Raw genomic sequence first — 15,622 nt, forward strand, 5'->3', positions numbered from 1 at the left:
TTCATATATCTACTGAGCAGTACTATATAATTATAGTTTATTGTTTTATTTCTGACTACAGTTTTTCATTTGATGGTGTAATCACTTATTTATAAGTATTAAATGTGGAATATACTTTTTCTGTTTCCTAGCATCTTTGCACTAAAATTTTACATAGTTAAACCCTCTGATGACCTTATATAAGCAGTTATTAGAAAGTGTAGAAGGACTTTCTTTTTAAAATTGTGCTACCTTTCCACAAAAGGTTACTCTGATTAGAATGATTCTTGTTTTGAATTAAAAATGCTGATAAATGCTAAACTTGGCAGGATGTCTTCTCTAAGAATGAAGCCTTAGATTGAAAATTGCTTTTCTATAACAGAGAATAGAAAACAACTCAGTGATGGCAAGCATAGTACTTACAATACCAGCCAGCTTACATGATTTACCCTTAATAGTGCTCATATAATAAGCTAGGTATGTTTGTTTACATGTGGTCTTTTGTTTCTTTGTGTAGGTACTTAAAACGATTTAAAGTCATGAAACCAAAGGTCTTAAGGAGCTGGTGCAGGCAAATTTTAAAGGGGTTGCAGTTCTTGCACACTAGGACTCCTCCCATTATTCACCGGGATCTGAAGTGTGACAATATTTTCATCACGGGACCCACTGGATCTGTGAAGATTGGTGATCTAGGCCTAGCCACCTTAATGCGAACATCATTTGCTAAGAGTGTCATTGGTGATTAAACTTTTATAGTTTATTGGTTGGATAAAGAGAGATTTTGTTAACTGTGTATGTCTAGAATAGGGATCGGCAAACTATGGCCCATGAGCCAAATCTGGCCCCATTGCCTATTTTTGTAAATAAAGTTTTATGGGAACACAGCTATACCCACTCATTTATGTATTGTCTGTGGCTGCTTTTGCACTACAGTAGCAGAGTTGAGTAGTTGTGTCTGAAATACTGTCTGCTTCTTTACAGAGATGTTTGCTGACTCCTGGACTAGAATGTGAATTTGCTTTGAAATATCTATTACATATTGACTTATTTCAGAGACATCCTAGTGTATTTCTTTTGTGGGATATATTAAAGATCATTAAAAAGTTCTGAAGATTTAAAGAGGATTTACTAATTTAGTTCAGAAAAATTTATAAAGAAGGTAGAAATAAAAACAGATTTTAGTAATCGTTACCTAATCTTGAGCATTACAAATTGTACTTTATCAGTATAGGAAGTTAAGGAAATTCCTTAAGTACTTTATATAGGTGTAGCAAGTATTCTGCAAATTTTATATTTATAAATTTGGTTTAGGGAGCAGAAATTAACTCAGGTAATCCTTATGGCGAAGGGAATGTGATATTGGTGGATACATTTTTCTTTTTAATAAAGATGTGGATGTGGTGTTATTTTGTAGGGACTCCTGAGTTTATGGCCCCAGAGATGTATGAAGAGCACTACGATGAATCTGTAGATGTCTATGCTTTTGGAATGTGTATGCTGGAAATGGCTACTTCAGAGTACCCTTACTCTGAGTGCCAGAATGCAGCTCAAATATACCGTAAAGTAACTAGCGTAGGTATAACTTTATTCTTTTTACTTCCTAGATTGTCACATTTCATGTTGAAGTTGGTAAAGTCAGCTTAAAACTAATTTTGGTTTAGTGCTATATAACAGTGCTAAATTTAACATAATTGTAATGAAACAAGCTTTAGATTTATGTTATATACCTATACTTTATTGGGGTCACATAAAATGTTCTGTATTATTATCTTTGGGTAAATGTACAGACATATCATCTATATCCACTTGTGTGTAAATAATTTTTAGATTTATTAGGTGGATATTATTTTTTCAAAGCTGAATAATGAAGATTGACTAAATGGTTTGGAAGGTTTCTGGTTCTAAAAGAGCATTCAAAATATTGTTCCTCAGCTACAGTATTTGATTCCCTGTTATGGGTATTTTTTTGCATTACAAATTGCAAGGAATGTAAAGATGAATAAGAAGTGTTTGCTACCCACAAAGAGCTTGCATTTTTAGTATGGATAAATTCACAAATAGCTATAAACATAAGAGGATAGGAATAGAGTAAGGGATGTAAGGGAGATAAAAACAAAGTCTTAGGATAGTTCAAAATAGGTCTGTTTCATATCCAGTTGGGTGGCTCTAGAATAGGCCAAGAAAGAGATTGTCAAAGTGTTCAAAGTAACTGATATTAATAGGTACCCTTTTTAAATGCATGCTGTATACTGCATGCTTTCATATTTAAATCCCTACAAGATGGCACTATCTTCAGTTTATGAATGATGAGACTGAGAACCAGAGGTTGTGACTTGCCCAAGTTCACACAGCTATATGTGGATCCACAATGGTGGATTTTGACCCTAAATCTGACTCTGGAGATATTTGTGTAGGGAGACTAGAAATAAGGCTAATATCCAGAATGTGGGCCATTCTGTAGGACAAATGACCTAGTTTCTCCAACAAATCAATTTCATGAAAGTAAAAGGGGAGGGACTGTTAAAGAATACAAGAGACTTAAAGTAGTGGTGAGCAGGTAAATGTTTAATAACTGATTCTCTGAAAAAGAAAAAGCACTGATTTCTAGCATTTGCTGATTTCCTTGGTGTTAAATATTCCCACAATGACTTTTAAGTTTAAGTTTTTTTTTTTAAGTCACCAGTGTGACCTCACTGAATGCAGGGTTGGAAATGGTATACACAGTGGAATTTATATGATCTATCCACCATACAGATAGAATAAACAACCTCAAGAGCATAAATAATAGTAAAATGTAGTAAAATAATTAAGGACTGGTATTTTCAGTATTTATTACCTTGGTTGTTGATATAATTTATTTAATTTTGAGCTTATGTAATTTAATTTTTGTAAATGACTGTGTTTAACAACCAGCTTGCAAAATTCTTGAAAATGTAATAGTTGCCTCTTGTAAGCTGGTATGAGCCAGCTTTAATGCACCATACATGTACTGTGAGGACCTTGTTTGGATCCTGATTTGAACAAACCAAGTATAAGAAGACATCATTTAGACTACTTGGGAAATTTCAGTGTGGACTGGGTTTTAGATGATGTTAAGGAATTATTAGTAATTATTTTAGGTGGGATGATGACATGATATCTGTTAGAGATATAAACTAGAGACTTTATGGGTGAAATTACATGATGCCTAGGATTTGCTTTAAAATATTTTTGGATAAAAAAGGTGTGGAGGTAGATAGCTGAGACAAGGTTGACAAAATGTTGTATGTTGAAGCTGGTGATGGTTACATGGGGCTTTTACTATTCTACTTTTGAGTATGTTTGAAGCTTTCTGTAACAAAGAACTGAGAAAAAGAGATAAAGCTAGAAGTCTTTTTAGTCTTGGTCTGTACATTGTATGGCCACAAATAGAAAAACTTTGTACTCAATTTCGTAAGTTGCAGTTCCCCAATTATTTTCACCTAGGAGCAGAGAAAGGCAATAATTACCCAGGACTGGGGAATAGGTAAGAGATCAGTGGAGAGGTCAAAGAGGACTTTTTCTATAAGTAGAATGATGTAACTCCATTTTTTGAATGGTGACTTTATTATTTTATATTAAAGTCACAATAATGTTATATCACAATTCACATTTCCATCTATATTAAAGCTTCTTGAACTTGAGATCTAGACCTGTACCTCTGAAACAAATAATACATTATATGTTAAAAAAAAAAAAAGCAGGAAGGGAAAAACGAAGGAGGGGAAATCGGAGGGGGAGACGAACCATGAGAGACTATGGACTCTGAGAAACAAACTGAGGGTTCTAGAAGGGAGGGGGGTTGGGGGATGCGTTAGCCTGGTGATGGGTATTAAAGAGGGCACGTACTGAATGGAGCACTGGGTGTTATACAAAAACGATGAAGCGTGGAACACTACATCAAAAACTAATGATGTAATGTATGGTGATTAACATAACATAATAAAAAAAAAGAACTTGAGATCCAAGTTAACTCCTAATCTCACCAAATTTGTCTAGTGTGTGATACTGGGCTTCCTGATTCAGCATCCTGTGAAGTAGTATGTCAGACCCAGAACTAGGTTTTAGATTGCCTCATTCCATGACAATGATTCTATGGTATCTTTCTCCTTTTAGATTAATTTGGAGTTTTCTGTTAGACGACTGTAATGATTTTTTTTAAATTTATTTACTTATTTTAGAGAGAGAGGGAAAGAGCACGAGTGGGAGGGGTAGGGGGGGAGAGAATCTCAAGCAGACTCCATGCTGAGCGCAGAATCCAACTCAGGGCTTGATCCCAGGACCCCGAGATCATGATCTGAGCCGAAACCAAGAGTCGGATGCTCAACCAACTGTGCCACCCAGGCGCCCCTAATGATTATTTTTTTAATCTAAAATTCATTATTTAAGGGTAATAGAATATAAAATAAGCAGATGTAGGCAGCTAACAGTTACAGAAACATTTTTAATTGTATGGACCTTACTAATTTATTTTTATTTATTTTTTTAAGATTTATTTATTTATTTGACAGAGAGATAGAGAGAAGCACAAGTAGGCAGAGAGGCAGGCAGAGGGAGAGGGAGAAGAAGGCTCCCCACTGAGCAGGGAGCCCGATGTGGGACTCGATCCCAGGACCCTGGGATCATGACCTGAGCCGAAGGCAGCCGCTTAACTGACTGAGCCACCCAGGTGCCCTGACCTTACTAATTTATTATTGAACTCCTAGAACTGATAATTAGCTTGAGTTTCTCTCAATATTTTACTATTGCTTAATGGTAAAAATAATACAGATTTCTCAAAAGTTTATAAATATATTTTTTTTCATGCATACATATATATTGATTGTTCATTGCTTCTAGCCATTCTGGAAGACTTGTTTATTATAGTTTGTTAATTGGGGTTATACTTGCATGTATATTTTGGGATCAAATATTTATTCCCTACTTAATGTTGCAATATGAGAATTATCCATGTTATTAAATACTGAGAATATTTTTGGTTTTTGTGTAAGATTAGCATATATGTAGATCACATAATTTATATCTCCGTTGTTGGAAATTTAGATTGTTCATAATTTTTCACTGTTAGTTGTAGACTATTAGAACTGTGACAATATCTTCATCAAAAAATTGTTAAACTTACACTGTATGTATATATTTATCTCATTTAAAGCTTGAATATGGTTTAGTGGTAAAAATTACATTAATAATGTTATGTTGACTTGAGCTTTCAGTTGCTTTATTTGTGACTAGAAACAATTTTTCTTCTCCCAGGGCATAAAACCAGCCAGTTTCAATAAAGTCACTGATCCTGAAGTGAAAGAAATCATTGAAGGATGTATTCGCCAAAACAAATCAGAAAGGTGGGCACAAATGTAGTGAAATGATATAACCGATGGATACATTAAACTCTTACCTTGGACTGGGTCATTTTTTGACCTTTGAATAATACTGGGTATTACTTTTGAATGGAACACAAACCATACTGTCTAGAGTGAAGTATATCAGTGCATGTTGTTTGCCATTTTGGACTTTGATATCATGTGCTGAATTTTTCTTGAACTGAAATTTGGGTTTTGTTTGTGTGTGTTGTGACAAGTTTTCATCACCTTCACCCTTCAGTTTAACAGTCACTGAGGCCCCCCAGGTTAACTTGCTTCTAACAGTTGATAGTAGAGAGCTTCTGCAGTGTCACCTTCAGGTAAGTACTTAGAAAAAAATGATAGCTTAAAAAAATTGACCATCAACTTACCAGATGTTTCATATTTGACCAATGCCCTTGTGTCATGATAATGGTAAAGCAGATAGGGCTGTTTTTGTTCAAGAGGTAGTATTCTAAGTTTTTTTGTAACCCAATTTGTGTTTTTCTTATGGATACATCCCTTTAGTCTTAGCTTATATTTCCTGTTAATTTGAGCTTTGGACAGTTGCCGAGTTAAATCAGTGGGTTAGTCTTTTGATTTTTTACCTCCTTTATGGTTAATAAAGGTCCTTTACAGCAATTATTTTCGCCCACATTTTATTGACTGTCCCCCATTTTTACTAGTTTTCTAAGTTTAATGTTGTATATCTGAGAATATATAAAGCCACTAAGGTAAAGCCTGTTTAATTATAGCTTTATTACCGAACATTATTGTACGAACAGGCTATATCTAGGTAGTTATATATTTTAATTATGGAAAATACACATAACCTAAGATTGACCATTTTAATCATATGTTAAGTGTACAATTCAGTGGCATTAAGCACATTCACATTGTTAAACAACCATCACCACTATCTATTTCCAGAACCTTTTCATCACCCCAACAGAGACTCTGTACCCATTACCTCTCCATTCCTCTTCCCCTCAACCCCTGGTAACCTTTATTCTACTTTCTGTCTCTATGAATTTGCTTCCTCTAAGTACCTCATGTAAGTGGAATCAATACAATATTTGTCCTTTTGTGTCTGGTTTATTTCACTTAGCATAGCGTTTTCAAGGTTGATTTCCATGTTGTAGCATGTATCAGAATTTCCTTCCTTTTTAAGGAAGAAACACATACACACACACAGCACATTTTGTGTATCCATCCATTTGTCTGTTAATGGACACTTGGGTTATTTTTTCCTTTTGGCTATATGGTGAATAATGCTGCATGAACATTGGTGAATAAGTATCTGCTTGAATCCCTGCTTTCAATTCTTTTCATTATATACCTAGGAATGGAATTACTGGATCATATGGTAATACTATGTTTAATTCCTTGAAGAACCGCCAAATTTTTTCCACAGTGGCTGCACCATTTTGTATTCCTCCCAGCAACATATGAAGGTTCCAGTTTGTCAACATCCTCACCAACACTTGTTATTTTCCATTTTTTGATAATAGCCATCCTGATGGCTATGAAGTGGTATCTTATTGTGGTTTTGATTTGCATTTCCCTAATGACTAATGATGTTGAGTATCTTTTCATGTGGTTATTGGTCATTTGTATATCTTCTTTGGAGATATGTCTGTTCAAGTCACTTGCCCTTTTTAAAATTAGGTCGTTTATTTTGTTGTTGTTGTTTTGGCTGTTTTTGAGTTGTAAGAGTTTAGGCATGCTTTTTTTTAAGTGAGTCTAAAAATGCAGTTGACGCTTGAATAACATATTGTACAATACTGTAAATGTATTTTCTCTTCCTTATGGTTTTCTTAATATTTTCTTTACCTTTATTGTAAAAATACAGTATATAATACATAACATAATACAGTATATAACACATACAAAATATGTGTTAATCAACTGTTTATGTTATTGGTAAGGTTTCTGTTCAACAGTAGGCTATTAGTAGTTAAATTTTTGGGGAGTTAGGAGTTAGACACAGATTTTCAACTGAGGTCGGCACCCCAGTCCCCTCCCAATGGTGTTTGAGGGTCAGTTGTATTAAGCGGAAGTAGCCATTTTAGTTTGGAATCTGATTATTGCTTTTGCAGCATTTTAACTGTAAATTTGTTACCAAAGAACATTGGGATATTCTAAAGGATTCATGGCATATTAGTGTATTAGAAAGAGCACAGACTTCTACATCAGACTAAGATTCAAATGTGGACTCACACTTAGCCAGTGTGATCTTGAGGAAGTTACTTAGATGTTTCTCAAAGCAGGTATTTATTTTGATGATTAAAAATATAATGCATATAAAATAACAGAGTAATATTTAATGGTATCTTCTGCTATTACTGTAATTATTCGATAGTAAAAATATATAGGCAACCTTTTCATTGAAAGGCAGAGGGCTTAACTTGGTTGTATCTTCTTCTTTTTAAGATTTTACCTATTTATTTGAGAGAGAGAGAGAGAGCGTGTGTGAGAGGAGGGGGAGGGGTAAAAGGAGAGGGAGAAGCAAGCTCCCTGCTGAGCAGAGCACCAGACACAGGGCTGGATCCCAGGACCCTGAGACCATGACCTGAGCCAAAGGCAGACACTTAACCGACTGAGCCACTCAGGTGCCCCTTGGTTGTGTCACATCTCACCTTAGCCTTAAAACTAATTAGTCTGAGGAAGCTTATTCTTTTTATAATAGTCTCTTAATTATTTGTCCCTTGATCACTAAAAAATGATCAGGAGGGTTGAAAATCATCAACTTACAGTATACCATGCTATCAATATACTTTATCTGTTTTAAATAGTATAAGAGAGATTTTCTATGTAGACATTATGAAATACATTAGTTTTAGCTCTCTCTGGCCTATAATATAGATAGATTAGATATTATGTATCTGTTTTTAGAAATTGGTCCAAGCAAGCAAAGGAAATTAACTCCCCCCATCTTGTAAAAGAATCTTTTGAACCCCTGTCCTTTTTTTTTTCTCTTCAGAGATGGTTAATCTCTAATATTAGGTAGAGGCGTTTCCATTGCATGTATACTTTGGCCTAAAACACTAGACTTAGATACTTGAGGAAAACCATGGGACTTTGCTGAACTAAATTAGTTTCATTCATGGCATTCTCTCAAGAGTGAAGTACACTGACTACATTATTGTTAATGGAGTCAATGGCTTCTATTTATAATGTTTGTAAAGAGTTTGAATTTCTGATTTCCTTTAGAGGTTATATATCCGGAAGAGTTTTTAGTTTCCTTTTTTTAAAAAATTTTTTATTGTTATGTTAATCACCATACTAGTTTCCTTTGCTGACAATCTGTTGTTTGAGTTTTAGTAACTTAAGTCAGTGGCTTAGGGAAACTAGTCACTCCACCTAACATACACTGCAGCACTTCTCCAGTTCTCTAGGCATACTTATAGGTGTGTTAAACTTCAGTATCTAGATATGCTACTGGTAATAATCTTTAATTAAGGTGACTTTCAGTGCATGTTAGTCGGGATTTCTTTGCATCCTTGGCAGATAATAAGTTGGATATAAGATTTGGTTTTTATAACAAGGCACATTAATGGTCTAATTAATAGGAAATTTAAAATAAGATTGTTACTTTGATATAATTGATGTTTACTAATTAAGAGTTCTATATCTTGTTTATGATTGGAAAAATTGATAATGAGATACGTATTTTGTTTATTAGGTTGTCTATCAGGGACCTACTAAACCACGCATTTTTTGCTGAGGATACAGGACTGAGGGTGGAGTTAGCAGAGGAAGATGACTGCTCAAATTCATCCCTGGCTTTAAGACTCTGGGTTGAAGACCCTAAAAAATTGAAAGGCAAGCACAAAGACAATGAAGCTATTGAGTTCAGTTTCAATTTAGAAACAGATACATCTGAGGAAGTAGCATATGAAATGGTAAGTGAATCCTACCACTTTTCTCTACCCCCTGACCACTGCTGCCCTTTATAATATTAGGGTTGATTGATTCCTTTCTCCTTATTGCTTTCTTTCCTCCCTATTTTCTCCTTTTCTTTATTTAAATTCTTTTATTGTGAAATGCATCTCTACAGCAGAGTATATTAAATTTGTACGTACAGTATAAAGAATAATAAAACACTACTCTTGTTAAGAAATAGAACATAACCAGTACCTTAGAAGCCACCTGTATGCCCCTCCCAGTTGTATTCCCTTCCCTAATCACCACAGGTAATATCTACCCTGACTTTTGTGTTACTCATTTCTTTGCTTTTTGTTATAGTTTATCTAAGTAATATATTGTTTTGTTTTAAAAATGTGAGTGACCGGTGCACATCTAGCTGGTTACTGAAGTTATTATTAGGTGAAGATGCTCAAGAGTGCATAAGCTGAACAGTCTCTCAGTCAAAATCTGGCTTCAGCTTCTCTAAGTGTTTATAAGAGCCGCTTTTGGGGATGTCAGCAGGTGAGGTCATGAGTGAGTTCAGGGAAGTACACATGTGGCTCACCAGTCAGGTCACCGGCAGACCATTGTGTGGACCAGAAATTAGTTGTCTGATAACAATATGGTTGGATGGGGAGTGGGCCCCTCTGACTTCTCTACTTCTAATCACCCCATGATCCCCCTCCTTACAGAGCAGATGACAGCAGATAACTTCTGTGGGTTTGAATGTGTGTCCACACCTGACTCAGGCTGCTGCAGTGCTTGGAGGAAAGGTGTGTAGGAGCTTTGGCAGCACATAGTCAAATTAGCCAAGTACAGAGAGTCTGAGCCAGGCTAGCCTGGGCATTCTGTCCTCAGGTTAAAAAGAAGGATGGAACATTGACATTGGGGATCTTGGAGATGATAGCCTTTAACATGTCTATTTTTATAGTCATACTGTTCTAAGCTGGAATGATTGTCTTGGACATCTGGTGCACAACTATTATCCTGATATTTCTCTTTACTATCTTTCTAGACTTCTCTTCCTCTCTTCTGTTGGGTTTCATGTATCCTAAATCCCATGTCTTTCTCTTCCTTGGCTTACCCTCTTGTTTTAGTGACACACTTCCTCTGCCTGCTTCTTTTTTTTTTTTTTTTTTTAAAGATTTATTTATTTATTTATTTGAGAGAGAGAGAATGAAAGAGAGCACATGAGAGGGGGGAGGGTCAGAGGGAGGAGCAGACTCCCTGCTGAGCAGGGAGCCCGATGTGGGACTCGATCCCGGGACTCCAGGATCATGACCCGAGCCGAAGGCAGTCGCTTAACCAACTGAGCCACCCAGGCGCCCTCTCTGCCTGCTTCTTAAAGAAAGGGTATGGGAGGTAAATTCTTCGAGACTTGCATGTATGAAAATATTTTTATTCTATATTCATATTTAATTGATTGCTTGGCTGGCTAAGGCATTTTAGGTTGCAGTTTTTTTTAAAAAAATTTAGACTCATTGTTCCATGCTTTTCTAGCTTTCAGTATTGATATTGAGAAGTACAAAGTTGTTCTATTTTCTGAATCTTTTGCATCTGATCCATTTTTGCTCTCTGGAAGCTTGTAGTAGTTTCTATTTCTTCTTTAGTATTCTAAAATTTCACAGTGATGTGTCTTGATTTGGGTCTATTTTCATCCACCGTGTTGGATTCTCAGTGGACCCTTCCAATCTGTCAACTCATATCCTTTAGTTTCTGGGAAATATCTTGAAGTATTTTATTGATGATTTCTTCCCCATTGTTTTATTTCTGGAACTGTTATCATTTGGATGTTGGACCTCTTGGACTAATTCTCCAATGTTCCTTAACTTTTCTAGTTTCCATCTTTTTGTCTTTTTATTCTCCTTTCTGGCAGATATTACCAACTTTACCTTCTAACCCTTCCAATTGAGTTTTTCATTTCTGCTATCATGTTTTTAATTTTAAGCGTTCCTTTTTATTTTTTGGTCTGTTCCTTCCTTAGAGTAAACATCTTGTTCTTTGTTTTGTGGAGGCAATATTATCGTACCTCTCTGTAACGTAAGTAAAGAGAGTGTTTTTAACATTTTTTCTCCCTGTATAGTCTCTTTTCTTCAAATTGCTGTTTTGCTTTTGTTGGTTTTGTGCTCTGTCTTCTTCTTAGAGGCTTTTCTGATATTTCTGATAATTCTTGGCTAGTTGCTCATAATTAATAGATTATAGGAGACTATTTTTTTCTGTTGCTGTGTAATAAATTACCACAAATTTAGTGGCTTAAAGCAACACCCATTTATTATCTCAGTTCTGGAGATAAAAAATCCTAGTGGGCTTCACTGGATTCTCTGCTTAGGATCTCACAGGCTGAAATCAAGGTGTTGGTGGCCTGGGCTTTTATGTGGAAGCTCTTGGTGGGGAGGGTGAGGGGAGTGGGGGTGGGGTGGGGACTGCTTTCGAGTTGTTGGCAGAATTCAATTCCTTATGGTTCTAAGACTGAGGCCCCTGTTTCCTTGGTGGCTATTAGCTGGTGGTCACTTTCTATTCCTAGAGGCTGCTTTTCAGTCCTTTCATGTATCCCCACTCCATCTTCAAAGTCAGCAATGTCATGTTGAATCCTAGAGTTACCAGCTGGTAAAAGGCTTACCTAGATAATTTCCCTATTTTAAGGTCAGCTGTTCATAGCAAAATAATGAGAGTGATATCTCATTATATTCACAAGTTTGAGGATTAGGATGGGACATCTTTGAGGGGCCATAATTTTGCTGACCACAGGGACTTACAGCCTATTGGATGATGTGTTTGCTTGTGTCAGACTTGTTAACTTTAACCTGTACCATAGGGTATCTGGGTGGTATCTTTAATTAGGGAATCTCTGGCATCAATATTTGTAGGTCTGTCTTCTTGGATTGGTCAGATTCCCCAGAGAATCATCTTTTGAAGTCCTTCCTGAAGGGTTAGGGTCTGGTTACTGGTATTTTGGTAGTCAAGTGGGGAAAAGAGCTAAAGGTTTCTGCATATGGCATTCAGCATACATATGCTCATTTAGTCTTGTTTTCCACATGGTAGCCTTACCCTCGACTGTGCCTGGTGTTCCATAGTCCAGAGATCCTCTCTTTTACCCTCTCCAGAGAACAAAACTCCAGGCTTCTTGGGTAGGGGGAGAAAGGTGTGGAATGGAAGGTGGGGCACAGGGATCTAAACATTGAACTGCTTCTCACAACCCTTTCACTTAATTTTCCTTATTTTAGTCATCTCTTTTGACTTCACCCAGTTCTGGAAGTAACTGGTATTGCCAGTTTCTGTGCCTTGTGAGTATTTTTCAGTATAAGTGATAATGCTTCTCAGCTTTCCCTAGTTCACCTTTTTCAGGACTGCTAGGTCACTTATTACTTAATCTGTTTTCCACATTCCGGAGTGTCCAAAATATTGTTGCTGTTGTCTTTCTCTTATTCTCCCTATCCTTCTGGGTTTACAGCTTAAAAATCCATTTAGTGTGGGGTTTTTTTGGAGCTTCGGGAGGGAGTGAAATTAAATATATGGATTCCATCTAACATTTTAATCATCTTTCAACTACCACGAAATTTCCCTGAGTCTGCAGACCCCCAAGACATGCTTTAAAAAACAGATTGTAGGACTGAGAATGATATGCCATGACACCTCCTCAAGTCATCTTCTCTGCTACTCAGCCCTGCTCTTCTCAGACAGCAAGCCCTTAACTTCTCTTCTCTCACTCTTCTAATGCCTGGTAAGATGTAGTACTTTGCTGTGAGCATATTTCCCTTTGCCTAGAGTGTGGATCTCTAAACTTCGTCCACACCTCCCTTAATAGCCAGCAAGTTCCTTTTTTTGTTTTAATTCAAGTCAGAGTTTACCTTTCTTTGTGACGCTGTCTCTACTTTTTCCTTTAGGGCTTTTGCAGCAGCTCATTTCTACCTTATTTTAAGTTAAATTTGTACCATCTTACCACCAGATTGTGTGCTCATACAGGACAAAGGACCGACATAGTAACTTATATGTCTCTGGAGTCCAGTACTGGGCACATTGTAGGCACTTAATGTTGTTGAATAAGGAAACCTTTTTAATCTTTCACAAACCTTAATGACAGTCACAAATGATCTGTAATAAGACTGCATTTACTGAAACATCAAGTTATTTGTTTTTGTTTAAAGCCAGAATTATTTTAACAATGTTTGGTAATGGTATTGTTTTTCTTATGCTGATTAAAGGCTCTGAATTTATGTATGTCTGATTAAGAAAGAACATAGATGTACATCCAAAATATTGAATCACTATGATGTACACCTGAAACTGTCAGTTATATTGAATTGAAAAAAAAGAAGGAACATGTAAACAAATTAACTGTTATTTAATAGCATTTGGATTTTGGGGCACAAAATAACTCTGCTAGTAAAAAGTTAAAATCGTAAATGTTAAAGATGTAGTTTGTTTATGTTTTGTTTGTAGGTCAAGTCAGGATTCTTTCATGAAAGTGATTCCAAAGCTGTTGCTAAGTCCATTAGAGACCGGGTCACCCTGATAAAGAAGACGAGGGAGAAGAAGCCAGCTGGCTGTTTGGAAGAACGCAAGGAATCCCAGTGCAAGTCTGCAGGGAATGTACTCCCTCAGCCCCAGAATACAGCTTTGCCCCCTGCTCCTGCTCAGCACACTGGGGCTGAATGTGAAGAAACTGAAGTTGATCAACATGTTCGACAACAGCTTCTACGAAGAAAACCACAGCAGCACTGCTCCTCTGTTACAGGTAACAGTTAAAATTTATAAAAGCAAACAAATGTGTAATTGTATTCCCTTATCTCAAAATAGTACTTTTGTGTTTTTCTTTTTTTTTAAGATTTTATTTATTTATTTGACAGAGAGAGACACAGCGAGAGAGGGAACACAAGCAGGGGGAGTGGGAGAGGGAGAAGCAGGCTTCCCGCTGAGCAGGGAGCCCGATGCGGGGCTCGATCCCAGGACCCCGGGATCATGACCTGAGCCGAAGGCAGACGCTTAATGACTGAGCCACCCAGGCGCCCCTACTTTTGTGTTTTTCAAAGCATTCTGTTATCTATCATTTCATCAGTCCTTTTACAAAATCCCTGAAATAGATAAGCCGGCTAGTTTCCTTATTTTAAAATTAAGAAACTTTTGTTATGTGACCTGTCCAAGGTGCTAATTGAGTAAGGATTATAATCTTTTTACTATTCTTAAAGGTCCAATGTAAATCCTTTAATAAAGAAAATTTGGAATTAAAGGGAAAATGTATTCTTCAAGAAGGAATTTTCTAGATTTTAAGATCCTTTGTATTTTAGGCTCAAGTATAAAATTATCATAGTTCCTCTAATTTTCTGCTGTAATGCATTCTCTTCTCTAGAAGGACAGAGTATTTTCATAGTAATAACTAATTGTTCTATAAAGACAGTATTATTTTCTAGCCAGGTTCTAGGAGAATGAGAATATGACACTTAGATTTTACTGAAATTAGTAAATGAGATTAGTTGGGTAGGGGAGAAGCAATCACCCAAAGGTGTGGAATGGAGGGTGGGGCACAGTGATCTAAATATTTAACTGCTTCCTCACAATCCTTTCACTTAGTCTTCCTTATTTTAGTCGTCATCTCTTTTGACTTTACCCAGTTCTGGAAGTAACTGGTATTGCCAGTTCCTGTGACTTATGAGTATTTTTCAGTATAAATGATAATGGCCAGCAAAAGGAGTTGATTTTTATGTGATTCTTTGTTTTTAGGTTTGCTCTACTAAGACAATTTTAGTTGTACCACAGTTTCAGCATGGGAAGTTTACATAATGTTTTTTGGTTAACTGTGTAATGTACATGTTTTATTTCAAGTTGTCTCAGGTTGTCAGAGTAAAAAAAAGCATAGAAAACACTTATTTTCTATGCCATTTGGACCTTGTGTTTCAAGATTTTCCTTCTACCTGTTGCTTATTTTCTTTGTCGTAGGTGACAATTTGTCCGAGGCAGGAGTTGGATCTGCTATACACTCAGATACTTCAAGTCAGCCCAGTATAGCCTATTCCTCAGACCAGATGATGGGCTCTCAAGTGGTTTCCAACATCCCACAGGCTGAAATAAATGTTCCAGGGATGATTTATCCATCCCAGCAGCTAGTAGGACATTACCAGCAGATTTCAGGGGTGAGGTGAACTGTTACAATTTTAAATATATAATACATATATATTTACTGTAAATGGGAGAGTTTATCTTTAATATATTTTTTTCTTATTTAACAGTTGCAACAGCAGCCAAAGCTGACTCAGCCCCACATTTTGCCTTTGGTTCAAGGTCAGTCCACTGTTTTGCCCGTACATGTCCTTGGACCTCCGGTTGTCTCACAACCCCAGGTTTCCCCATTAACTGTCCAGAAACTCTCACAGATAAAGGTA

The 15,622-nt window shown here is 36.4% G+C and overlaps 1 protein-coding gene across 2 annotated transcripts in view; it reads left to right on the forward strand.

The window, feature by feature from the left end:
• WNK3 (WNK lysine deficient protein kinase 3) overlaps positions 1-15,622 on the forward strand; it is a 162,049-nt gene that overhangs the window by 25,696 nt on the left and 120,731 nt on the right. For both annotated transcript variants that reach the window (XM_021699364.1, XM_021699309.1), the window contains exons 3-9: positions 497-717; positions 1,394-1,551; positions 5,251-5,339; positions 9,022-9,241; positions 13,686-13,980; positions 15,180-15,373; positions 15,470-15,619. In XM_021699364.1, the coding sequence (XP_021555039.1) occupies positions 497-717; positions 1,394-1,551; positions 5,251-5,339; positions 9,022-9,241; positions 13,686-13,980; positions 15,180-15,373; positions 15,470-15,619 (1,327 nt within the window). The remainder of the gene's footprint in view (positions 1-496; positions 718-1,393; positions 1,552-5,250; positions 5,340-9,021; positions 9,242-13,685; positions 13,981-15,179; positions 15,374-15,469; positions 15,620-15,622) is intronic.

Source organism: Neomonachus schauinslandi, chromosome X, assembly GCF_002201575.2.
Source record: "Neomonachus schauinslandi chromosome X, ASM220157v2, whole genome shotgun sequence".
In the NCBI taxonomy this organism is placed as follows: Eukaryota; Metazoa; Chordata; class Mammalia; order Carnivora; family Phocidae; genus Neomonachus; species Neomonachus schauinslandi.